General features: G+C 39.2%; 1 protein-coding gene across 1 annotated transcript in view; it reads right to left on the bottom strand.

Moving 5' to 3' along the window:
- The window catches only part of lias (lipoic acid synthetase), a 23,239-nt gene extending 11,449 nt beyond the window's left edge, over positions 1 to 11,790 (bottom strand). Inside the window, exons 1-5 of the mRNA XM_020528183.2 lie at positions 11,601 to 11,790; positions 9,993 to 10,165; positions 5,862 to 5,955; positions 3,148 to 3,228; positions 963 to 1,119 (exon numbers count right to left, since the gene is read on the bottom strand). Of these exons, the coding sequence (XP_020383772.1) occupies positions 963 to 1,119; positions 3,148 to 3,228; positions 5,862 to 5,955; positions 9,993 to 10,165; positions 11,601 to 11,654 (559 nt within the window). The 5' untranslated portion in view covers positions 11,655 to 11,790. The remainder of the gene's footprint in view (positions 1 to 962; positions 1,120 to 3,147; positions 3,229 to 5,861; positions 5,956 to 9,992; positions 10,166 to 11,600) is intronic.
- Positions 11,791 to 12,299: the final 509 nt, after the last annotated feature.

The raw sequence follows: 12,299 nt of genomic DNA, 5'->3' as shown, positions 1-12,299 counted from the left end.
TACTGAGTTAGCACTGGACAGAATCTCACTTTGATATTCAAGCTTCTGGTTTTCAAAAAGAGTAATAGAGCAAATATTCAATTAATCCATCTCAAAGCAATGAACTAATTTAACACAGTTCATAATTGAAAAGACTGTATTCATTGAAATTTGGGGATAATCCAGATGTAAGGAAAAACTTACAGGAATTTGTACCAGAATGACATTTTGAAGAGACTGACAATTCAACAAGGTTTGAGAGAAAAGAGAGGGATGGTTATGAGAATAATTCAAATTGAAGCTTTTATTTTCTTTAGAGTTGTTAGTGTGGTCTGGGAAGCCAGCCTTTATTATCTATCCAAGTTGCTGTCGAGAATGGTCTTTTTCTTAAGCTACTATAGTGTGTGCAGTGAATTTACTTTATAGTTAAGGAATGCATGACAATAAAGGAATAGTGATGCAGTTCCAAATTAGGGTAGTTTGTGACTTGAGCAGCTAGCAATTGGTGATGTTCACTTGTAGCGGCTGCCCTCCTAGGTGCCGGTGGTCATGATTTGAAAGCTGCTGTCAAAGAAGCTACAGTGAGTTACTGCAACGCATCCTGAAAGTATTACACACTGGTGCCACAGTTTGCCAATACTGATGTTTGTTTCAAAAACCAAAAGTAGAGGACGAAAGGGAAAGAACATGGACAAGGCATAAAAGAGAAAAACAAGTAGAGGGGATTACAGAGATAGGGAGGAGGCAAGATAAGAAACTCCAAGCCATGCATAATGTAGTAATTAAATTCTAACAAAAACTACAGGTTCCTGACTTTTTATTAGCATCCTAGTTGATATTTACCCTCAACAATTTTATATACGTAAGAAAGTGGAACTAATATGTTTAACCATTATAGCAGACCATACATTTTTGCAGAAAAAATGTCTCAATAATGCAAAAAATACAAATGAATGATGAACTACAATATCAACAAAACTCACCATCTCTGTCCACAGAGGTCAGTACAACATAGTCAAGGTTCCACTCTGCTATTGCGTTTGCGGTGTTGAATGGTTCATCTGGATCTAAAGGTGGAGGATTACGACTGGTTTTTACCGAACAGAACCTGCAGCCTCTTGTGCAGGTGTCACCCATTAACTAACAAAAGAAACAAATGCATAAATAAGCATTTAAGTAAAATGGTAACTTACAACTTTCCTGTTATTTACCAATGTGGACTGGATTTTTAAAATAATGCAGCACTTCAAAAAAAATCAAAAATGACCTCAAAATAAATCTCAACATTTATTTGCTGAGTATAGAAAAGCATTTCATTAATTTACAAAATAATTCAAATAGGTTTTACTAAAAACTTTCCAGATTGCAAACTCTATTTAGCTGCAAAATGAAGCATCAGAATAAATCAAAGTCATGTTCAACTATTTAATTTGGCTTCTTTACAGGCACACAAAACGTAAGACTGCATTTTAAGTTTTGTCAGTGATTAATGGGTAGATGCAATGGAGTGCCTGCCTCAATCTTTGGTCTAACTCAATCAGGGTTGGGAAAACTTTTGATTGCAAGGCAACATATGGTTGTGATAAATGTATACTCAAGAATACTTAACAAAATGGTCAAGAATTGAACAATTAAAAATAAAGACTAAACATTAGTACAAGTAAACATAAAACTTTAAATTATGCTAATTATACTGTTGTGGGGTCAACCTGACAAATTGATACGGGGACTTCAGGAAACAGGGCAATGATCACTCATTTCAGATACAAGTATGACAGGAAGCCTTTAACACTGAAATGTAACGCTCACTCTGGTGGGTTACAGAGTACCTTCAAGCTTTGTACAGGTTACAACATGCATATTACAATGCCCATACTCCAATCCCCATGACTCTGACATTTTCTTTGTTGTCTCGTAGTCTCTCTCAGGCATTGTCTGTTCCTTACCCAAGTCCTCAGATAGTGTTACTTCTACGCTACTAGACTTGACCATCTGAATGTTTTGTTTGTTGTTCGTTTCTCTGAAGCAGCTTTGTTTATTACTACAAAGCTTTCACCCTGAACTAACCTAACCCCTTCAGTATCATCGCAGTAATGCAGTACAATAATTAAACCAAACGTTACTCCCTTTTCACACCCTCTTGTCTTAATGTCAGCAACGCAGTTGGCCACATCCCTATATGTTGGTGTACAATCCCCATACAGACCAATATTTTTCAAAAGGAATTAAGATTCTGAATCATCTCCAATGCATTTAAATCACTATTTTGACGAGGAGACCAAAATTGTACACCGCTGCCCTATAAAACGGAGACATAAATATCCTTGCCTTTACACTCCAACTTCATTCATAATAAAGGATACATTCCACTGGACAGGAAACCAAAACAACTGTGGATGCTGGAAATCTGAAACAAAAACAGAAATTGCTAGAAAATCTCAGCAGATCTGGCAGTATCTGTGGAGAGAAATCAAAGTCAACATTTCAGGTCAGTGACCCTTCTTCAGTACTGAAGGGTAACTGGACCTAATAAAAAAAAAAAGTCACTGGACCCGAAACGTTAACTCTGATTTCTCTTCACGTGTGCAGCCAGATCTGCTGAGAATTTCCAGCAATTTCTGTTTGTTTTACATTCCACTGACCTTATTAAGCACTGTAGTACCCTTTTGCGACTCATGCACGAGAACACTTTGATCTCTCTGCACCTTGGAACTATGCAGCTGTTCTCTGTTGGCATTTTTGAATGAAGCAACTTTATTCTTTATTCCTTTATTATTCTTACAAATTATGTTTATACTTGGACTAATGCATCTAATACTGAGATTGTAATATATTCCCAATAGTTAAAGCAGTCAAAAACCATAGTAAAGTATTATACTTCCAATAAAGATATGCAAATCCTGACTGGCATTTTCCCTCTAATTCTCACAGCTGCTTCCATGTTGCCTGGGGTAGATCAAGGATACTTCTGTTGCTACCCAATCACGGTGTCTTTGAAAATCCAACAAGCAACAGCACTGGGTATCAATAGAATGCCTTGATGGAAGACAGTGTGGAACGGTGATGATACTGGGAAAATTTGGAGAAAGGAATAGGGAAACAAATATTTGATTTTATAAGCATTTTGGAGCTGCCACAAATTTTTAAAGAGTGGCTTATACATCTTACCATAATGGTGGCAGTCGCAGTACCTTTTTCTCCACCTCCCCAGCATTCGCCAATATTTGGGCATCTTGCCTCTTCACATACCTAAGAAACAAAAACCTCACCTAATAACCATGTATTTAGCATATATTTGTGAATCAACACACAAAGAGCAATTCTAGACTCTCAAATTGCCTCCATTTAAATTCCAGCCTGAAATGTCTTTTTAATTTGAATATCAGATAATTAAATTTGGAGTCACCAGTGGAATCAAATCAGTGACCAAACTGAAAGTGATTAACCTTGAAAAGTTGACTTTCTGTCAGCAAACATATGGTGTCACAGGGCCCAAACCAGCTTGTATTCTTGAATGAAAAAAAGCAACTGATTGGAGGATAGATGTGCAAGGAAAATGTTTTACGTTTTTTAAAAACAAACCTTAACACATACCAGGCAAGATACAATGATGAGGCAAGTTAGAAACCCAGCTGGACTGGATATAAAGTTGCTAATGAAAGACCTTCTTACAGGAGGAATACTTGTATATGGTTCAAAACAAAATAACTAAAACAAAATTCATTCACACATTAGGGTCTTAACAGGCCATGTTTTTATAATCGCTATGGCTGCACCTTGATGCTAGAGATATTGAATGATTTGAGAAATAATGTTTACAGTGAAGTGTCTTTGAGGGTGCTTATTTTGTCTTTTGAACAAAATATCCCAGTTCAGTATTTTCCTAGTCCCCATGCCTCTTTCTGTTGCAATTAATGTTTCAATTGATGGTTTCCAGTATGCTACTGACCAAGTCAAAATCAGATATCAAACCCAATCATTTAGTCTTCTAGGTTTTGTTATTGTACAGACAGGAGCATACACGACAACAGGGACTACATTTCAAAGAGTATTTGAAGTGTAAAATGCTTTGAAACATTGAGATTGTGAAAGGCACTATTTGAAAGGTTACTCAGAAATTAAAAACAGTGAAAAACAAAACAAAAGGCAAAAAGATCTGGTCTACCACCAAACTGTGCTACATAGAAATTAGGAGCAGGAGTAGGCCATTCAGCCCTGCTCCACCATTCAATATAATCATGGCTGATCATCCAACTCAGTATCGTTCCTGCTTTCTCCTCTTTTATCCCTTTAGATTAGAACTATATCAAACTTCTTGAAACTGCAATGTTTCATTCTCAGTGGCTTTCTGTGGCAGAGATTTGAGGTCTAAGGTCTTGACGTGGTGCATGATTTCATAGTGGTCACTACTCTGCATTGTAGCCGCAGCTACCTTGGCTCGAATCCGAATCGCGGTAATGACTGTTGCCAGAGGGCGGCTCAATGATTAACACTGATGCCTCACAGCGCCAGGGACCTGGGTTCAATTCCAGCCTCGGATGACTGTCTGTGTGGAGCTTGCACATTCTCCCCGTGTCTGCGTGGGTTTCCTCTGGGTGCTTCGGTTTCCTTCCACAGTTCAAAGATGTGCAGGTTAGGTGGATTGCCCATAGTGTCTAGGGATGTGTAGGCTAAGTTACAGGGAAACAGTAGGGGAGTGAGTCTGGGTGGTATGCTCTTCAGAGAGTCAGTGTGGACTTGTTGATCCAAATGGCTTATTTCCAAACTGTAACGATTAAAAAAGGAATTCCACTCTCTAGATGAACAAATTTCTCAATCTTAAATGAGTGACCCTGTTTCCTCAAGGTAAGCCGGAACATCCTTCCTGCTTTTATCAATGTTAAAATTTTATAGGTTGATTTAAGATATCCCCATCCTTCTAAACTCCAGTAGATATAATCCTAACCGATCCAATCTTTCTTCATATGTCAGTCCTGCCATCCCAGGAATCAATCTGGTAAACCAAGTAACAAGACACAGACCTAATATCTCAATCTGCTGACCTTCTGATTTACACTTTTGTTTTTAATAGAAGGTCAGAATGGAGGAGACGTGGTGCATCCCCAATGAAGGAGAGTGATCGGAGACAAGCATCCAATGATTCCCTCCCTGCTTTTGCCAATTGATATTAGCAGGTGTCTATGTAGGTTCCTACTTTGTTGATTAGGAGTGAGGATTGGAAAAGCAAAGATAAGCACAAAAAATTAAAGGGGCAAAAACAAAAGGAAAAGGCTGGAAGGTTCCAGGCTGAAACCCCAAGTCGAATCAACAGAAGTGTCCAACTGACTTGGAAGTAGGCAAGAAGAGAAGGAACCAAAATGAGTCAAAGACATTCTCTTGCTAATTAGAAGATGGTGACTGACTATGTGTCCATAATTGTGTCAGGCATTGGCAGGAAACGAATTGACCATTCTGGCCCCAGTGCTTGAAGTATTAGTTTTTTTACACTTACTTGAAAACTAACCCTCAGAATACTATAACTGGAGTACTGCCTTCACCAATAGCATTGTATTTGTACTTGTACCTTTTGTACCTTCAGATCAAAGAGACAAAATGGCCTGGAGTCTAGAGAAGGGAAATACCAGTGAAATCTAATGGCCTAAAATTCATACTGCATAAATTGTTAAAATTCATTTTGTAAGCAATTCAACTCAATCTGTTATTGGACTCTAGTGGTACAATGGTAGTATCCCCGCCTCTGAGCCAGAATGCCTGGATTCAAGTCCCACCTACTCTAGATGTGAATCATAAGATGTCTGAACAGGTTGACTAAAAATATTTGTTTAATCTGTTATTTATTTGTTTTACACTGGCTGCCTCAAAGATTCTCAGCAAGTACTCACAGTGTGCAGATTTAAATTCCGAAGAGTATTCTTCAGTTTGTTATAATTTTTTCCAAGAGGAATCTCTGTCTTCAACCATGGAGGTAATCTAAGTCTACAAATATAAAGTACATTGTAAAAGTAAATCATTGTGAAAACTCCCTCCTTTTAACAACCAAGCTCTGAAACAGGACCATACAGTGGTGCTCCAACATCACTGTGACAGGCTCATTTGTAATTTCCCATTTATTGATCCACCCACAGTGAGGATCAAAGTAGAAATGGAAAGTCATATTGCAGAGCACATAGACGTCCTGCATCCAAACACAAGACAGCACAACAGATGTTCAAGTTGCTCAAGATTGTTCCCCCCATCAACTTTTGGTCCCAGGAGAAGAAGAAAGTAAATGGTGGGAAGAATGTTGCACTATGTACTCTTTGGTCAAACTATTCTCTAGTTCTTTTAGAAAATATTAAGAGAATTTTCACTGACTTTTCGTCAGTTCCCTACAGTATTAGTGCTTCAATCAGACCTCCTATCTTGCTAGGATGCTTCACAGATGTCACTAATGGAGAGGGTCCCAGCAGATTCTAAAACAGCTGAACAAGGAACAGAGAAAGTCGGCAAATGTCGGAGTCTATACAGACCAGAAAAAAAAACAAATAAACTGTATTTCTGGCTTGGAATGCAACCAGGAACTGGAACCCTGGTCAATTTCCCTTTCCTTTGTTTAAAAGTTAAAGAATGATTAGAAATGTGGCAGTTTGGTGTGTTAGAGATCAATCTAGGGTTCAGCACTCCATTCACAATGTAGTCTGTATTATGTTAAACATTTCCTGATACATACAACCTGAGGAATTTTACACAGGTACCAGCCCTTAGAATTTTACATAGTATACCAAGGGCTGGAGCCTATAATGGGAGGACCCATGGCATTTCCCCTTTCAGCCTTTGCAGGGGGTACCCAAGCTTCTCTGCATCTCTTCCGCACAAAGTGCTTGACCTTGGAATGTATAAATCTGCAACTATTCACAAAGTCAATGATTTGGATGTGGAGGTCAATGGTAATATTTCTAAGTTCACAGATGATACAAAACTTGGTAGAAATGAGATTTAGACAGACAGAATGAGTGGGGAAGAACACAGCAGAAAACTGAGAGATTATCCACTTTAGTAGGAGGAATAAGATACAGAGTACTTCTTAAATGCTGAGAGATTGGAAAGTGTTGATTTCAAAAGGGACCTTGGTGTCTTTGTCAATGAAAACTAGCATATAGGCGCAGTATGCAATTCAGAAGGTGCACAGTTTGTTAGCTTTATCACAAGAGGATCTAACTACAAGAGCAGAGAACACTTGCTTCACTTGTATAGAACACTGGTGAGAATTACATTTGGAGCATTTTGTGCAATTCTGGTCCTTTTTCCACTGTTATAGAAGGAGTGCAACGGAGGCTCACCATAATGATTGCTGGGATGGTGGGACTAACCAATGAGGAGAGACTAAGGAGACAGGGCCTGTGTTCTCTGGATTGTAGAAGGATGAGAAGCGATCTCATAGGAATTTCCAAAATACTTGAAGTGATAGACAAAGTAGATGCAGAAAGAATGTTTCACCTCGCTGTGGGGTCTAAAACTTAGGAATATAGTCTCAGAATAAGACAAGCTATTTAGAATTGAGATGAGAAGGGACTTCTTCACTTAGAGGAAGGTGAATCTTTGGAATTCTGTACCTCGAAGCTATAGACGTTCAGTCACTAAGTAAACTGAAGACAGGGATTGATAAATTTCTAGTTATTAAGAGATACTGGGATAGAATAGGAATATGAATGAGAATGAGATAGTTGATCAGTCATGATCTAGTATAGCAGAGTAGGCTCAACAGGCTGAATGGTCCACTCTTACGTTCCTAAATTGACTAAGTGGGTAAAACTGTTGCAAAGAATTACAACAGTTAAATGTGATGTCCTGGCACCACATAAGAATAGATCTGAGCATTATTTAAATAGGGAAATGCTATCCTATATTGGAACAGTGGTTATATATCAAAAATATTTGATTGCAAAGCACTGTATGACAACAATCTGAAGTCAAAAAGACACTACATAAATGCAAGTCCCTCTTTTGGGAATGGCAAGGGTAAATATATTTTGGGTTCCATGCACACAGATCAGTAAAATGTAGTAATAAAAGCCAAATAGTGAATGCTGTAGATCTAAAATAAAATTAGGAAGTGCTAGAAACATAGCAGGTCTGGCAGCATCTTTGGAGAGAGAAGCCAAGTCAATGTTTCAAATCCAGTAGGTAGTATGATCAAGATGTTCACAGATGGCAGAAAATTAATAAATTGCAATAAGTAGTGAGGAGAATAGCCATAAACATCAGGAGAATGTCAATTGACTGGTCCGCTCGGCAGAGCATTGATTTATGAAATTCGACCCGGAAATGAGAGACGTAATGTACTTGGGGAAATCTAACAAAGCAAGGGCTTATATTATGAATGACAGGACTCTAGCAAGTCTTAAAAGATCAGAGGGACCTTAGTGTGCATAGATACAGATCTTTGGGATAGCAAGGCAGTTATTAATTTGGTTAAGGAGGCATATGGGATACCTGCCTTTATTAACTGCGGTATAGAAATACAAGAGCGAGGAGGTTATGCTGGAACTGTATAAAATGCTGATTAGGCCACAACTAGAATACATGTGCAGTTCTGGTCACCACATCACAGGAAAGATGTGATTGCACTAGAGAAAGTGCAGAAGAGATTTACCAGGATGCTGCCAAGGCTTAAAGGTCTGAGCTATGAAGAAAGATTGGACAGGCTGGACTTATTTTCCTTAGAGCAGTGAGAGATGAAGGGGACCCAATAGAGGTCTACAAGATTATGAGAGGTGAGCATAGGAAAGCACTTTTCCATTAGTAAAGGAGTCAATAACCAAGGGACATAGAATTAAGGCAAGAGGTTAAATTTAGAGCAAGGTATTCAGGAGAAAAAAAGTTAGGAAACACTCCCTCACACAAAAGGCAATAGAATTGGAAAACTCTGCCAAAAAGGCAGCAGATGCAAGCTCAGTGAAGAATTTTAAATGAGATCAATAGAGTAACCAAGGGTAGCAAAGTATATAGAGACATGGAAGAAGAATGGAATGAAGTTAGAAGTCTGCAACAATTTCATTAAACGGCAAAAAAACTTCAAAGTGCTGAATGGTTTACTCCCATCCTTATGTTTTCTCCTATGTGCGTGGTCACTGTATGCAATCATTCCGTTTCCCAAATGCAGTTCATTTATAGAAGCCTGGATTTGCAGCCATTGAAGAATGAATAGTACAACTCACACTTTCACTCACACTTTCTATGCAATTTTGCATTGGAATTTCAAGTGGATCGAAATTCATTTCACATGAGATTGCTACAGGAAATCTGGGCTTGCGTGAATAAGGGAAGCAATGGTTTACTGCCTTAGCTAATCAGATTGAAGAATTCTTCGGAGTACTGTAATGCACAGTCCAAACAAAGCAATGTAAGGCAGAACAGTTAATTCAATGCTTACTCATACACAAAGAATATAGAAGGAGCGAAAGACAGATTAAGAAGCAGGCTATAGGCACTAAGAAAGGTAGAAATAAAATACTTAATTCTTAAAATGTCTAAAATGATGCAAACCTGAAAGAATGAGAATGCAAACTTATAAGAGTTAATTTTCAAAAGGCAGGGGTAGTTTAGTAGCAATTAATACACCAATAACGCTATTAAATATGCAGTTACAGTAAAATAGATAAGCCTCAACTTTTTCTGGAATGCTTAATGTATATTTGGTGGGTAAATAGAGGAGCTTTAATATTCCAATGATATCTCTTGGCAAGAACTTTATAGCAAAGCTTCTGCAGAAATAAATTGGAGTGGCTTAATAATTTGTGTGTTTAACTGCTTTACAGGTTGCAGTTCAATTTATACATTAACTAGCAAGTGCTAATATCTTCACTTACTGTTAGCACAAAATTTAGCCTTTTTTTAAAGCTTCGAGGAAGGGTCTATACCAAAAATGTCAATTGATCAGCTGACTGACCTGCTCTGTATTTCCAAGATTACCCATACTTTCATCTTTTACAATTTTTTCCGGTATTTTTCAAAATAAGTGCCAAAACTTGTACCTTTCTCCTTTTTGTCGCTTCAAGTTGCCCCTATATTCTCCCCATGATTTCTTGTCCGACAATCCGCCACTTATAAACTCCTGCAGGTCAGGTCCCTCTTGTAGGAGTTGCTTCTTTTTGTCTGACAATACACTGTAAGCCTTCAGCTGACTACACACAAGGTGAGCAGAGACCTGAAATATTCGACACACAATTGACAAGATCCCATATTTAACAAAAATATTACAAAGTTGTCTTGATGTACCAAGAAACAGACATTTACTTTAAACAGAATGAACTCAAACATTCGTATTTGATACAAACCATTACCATTATTGACAGATTATGGAATGAAGTCCATCAAACCTATACAAGCTACATGCAATCCATGTGCAATTCTAATCAAACAGCAAATTGGACTGCAGTGGTTTAAGGCAGCAGCTCATCATCACCTTCTCAAGGGTAGCTATGAATAGGCAATAAACCCTGGCCAAACCAGTGATGTCCACATTCCCTAAAGACTCAGAAGATAAACTAAATTTGAGCAGAGATCATAGGAACTGGAGATGCTGGAGAATCTGAGATAACAAGGTGTAGAGCTGGATGAACACAGCAGGCCAAGTAGCATCAGAGGAGCAGGGAGGCTGACGTTTCGGGTCTAGACCCGAAACGTCAGCCTTCCTGCTCGGCCTGCTGTGTTCATCCAGCTCTACACCTTGTTAGCTTAAATTTGAGCAGAATGGTTTCATTAAGACCTTCGATACTTCTGTAGAACTAGCCACATCAGCCATCAATTTATGCTGCCTATTCAGATGTTATAACCTTTGTTGTAGTAATGCCTCTGGAAAACGAAGAGCAATACATCCACTGGTTCACCTTTATCCATGTCACAAGTTACCTCTTCAAAAAAGTCCAATAAATGAGTTAAACATGATCTGGGTCCCAGGGTGTCAGATCAGAATCTTGGAATGTCTGGGGAATGTCTAGTAGTGCGGGATGGGGCGGAAAGAGTTCTGAATATAAATTTCCTGTTTTATCTGGAGTGAGACTATTTAATAGTCTAACTTTTCCTGAGAAACTGTTTTACTTAATCCCCTCGGAAATACCCGAAGCTTCTGATTTTCAGAAGGCACTAAATTCTCGGGCAAATCCTTCGGAGTCTGCGATGGAGATTCCGCAGCTCCCTGTGTTTGCGACACCCAAATGCTCTGGAATAACAAGGTGTAGAGGTGGATGAAAGCAGCATCAGAGGTGCAGGAAAGCTTTCCTGCCCCTCTGATGCTGCTTGTGTTCATCCAGCTCTATACCTTGTTATCTCAAATTCTCCAGCATCTGCAGTTCCTACTATCTCTGCTCTAGAATAACGACTGCCCAGCCATTAGGGGCAATGTCTCTCCTCATGTCTTAACTTTTATCTTCCTTGACACTGCAACCAGAAAAAGAACCTAACAAAATAACCAAGTGAAAGATCAATGTCTGACCTCAGCGGTACTCGGTTATGTTTCTGAATCATAGTTTACAAAGGCATTGCCACAAACCCAGCTTCAATTTCAACACGCTTGTCTCTCGCACTGATCCAATCAATCTCACCGCCCCCCCCGTGACTATAACAGCCCCAGTCTCACTTACCTGACACAGCCGTAGACCAGCAGCCGAGCAACGGCCCGCCTGCAGCAGCTTCATGTCGGCCTCTGTCTCAATAAAACACACCTATTAGCGCCCCCCCCAACCCACCCGGCCTCCTCAGCACCAGCCAGCTGCGCCTCCGGCGACAGCGGCGCCCTCTGGCCTGAACGGGGAGCAGCAGCCAGAGCTGCTGTGTCATGGGATTTGGCTGACTAGCTTGCGTTTGGACATTGCGTTGTATAACTGCTTATATAACATAATGTGATCATCTTTTGTTAGTTAATTACAGTTACGGCATCTTCTTAAATGTTTTACGTGCAGGCAAATACATTAAGAATCTGCACCTTGTTGTCTCACATTAAGAAGGAGTTTATTTTCATCTTTCACGTTCGTAGAGGAGTTATCTTGGAATGCAGCCGACAGTATCGAGAGTATTAAAAACACAAACGTTTAAAAAAAAGTTACGTGGCATTCATTGGCTAATGAATTCATCCACGATAAACCAAGATAATATCCAGGGATGTGTAGGCTGGGGTGTTAATGCGGGTTACGGGAATAGTGTGGGGAAGTGGCTCTGGGTGGGACGCCCTTCGGAAGGTCGGTGCACTCGATGGGCCGAATGGCCACTACTTATACTGAAGGGATTCCATGATATTCATAGACAAGAAAAAAACTATAAATAAGTAAATGGATGTAGTAGAC

Source organism: Rhincodon typus, unplaced genomic scaffold (assembly GCF_021869965.1).
Source record: "Rhincodon typus isolate 14 unplaced genomic scaffold, sRhiTyp1.1 hic_rhity00000977, whole genome shotgun sequence".
NCBI classification, from domain to species: Eukaryota; Metazoa; Chordata; class Chondrichthyes; order Orectolobiformes; family Rhincodontidae; genus Rhincodon; species Rhincodon typus.
The sequence above is the reverse complement of the archived record's forward strand: the minus strand, read 5'-3'. Positions and strand labels throughout refer to the sequence as shown.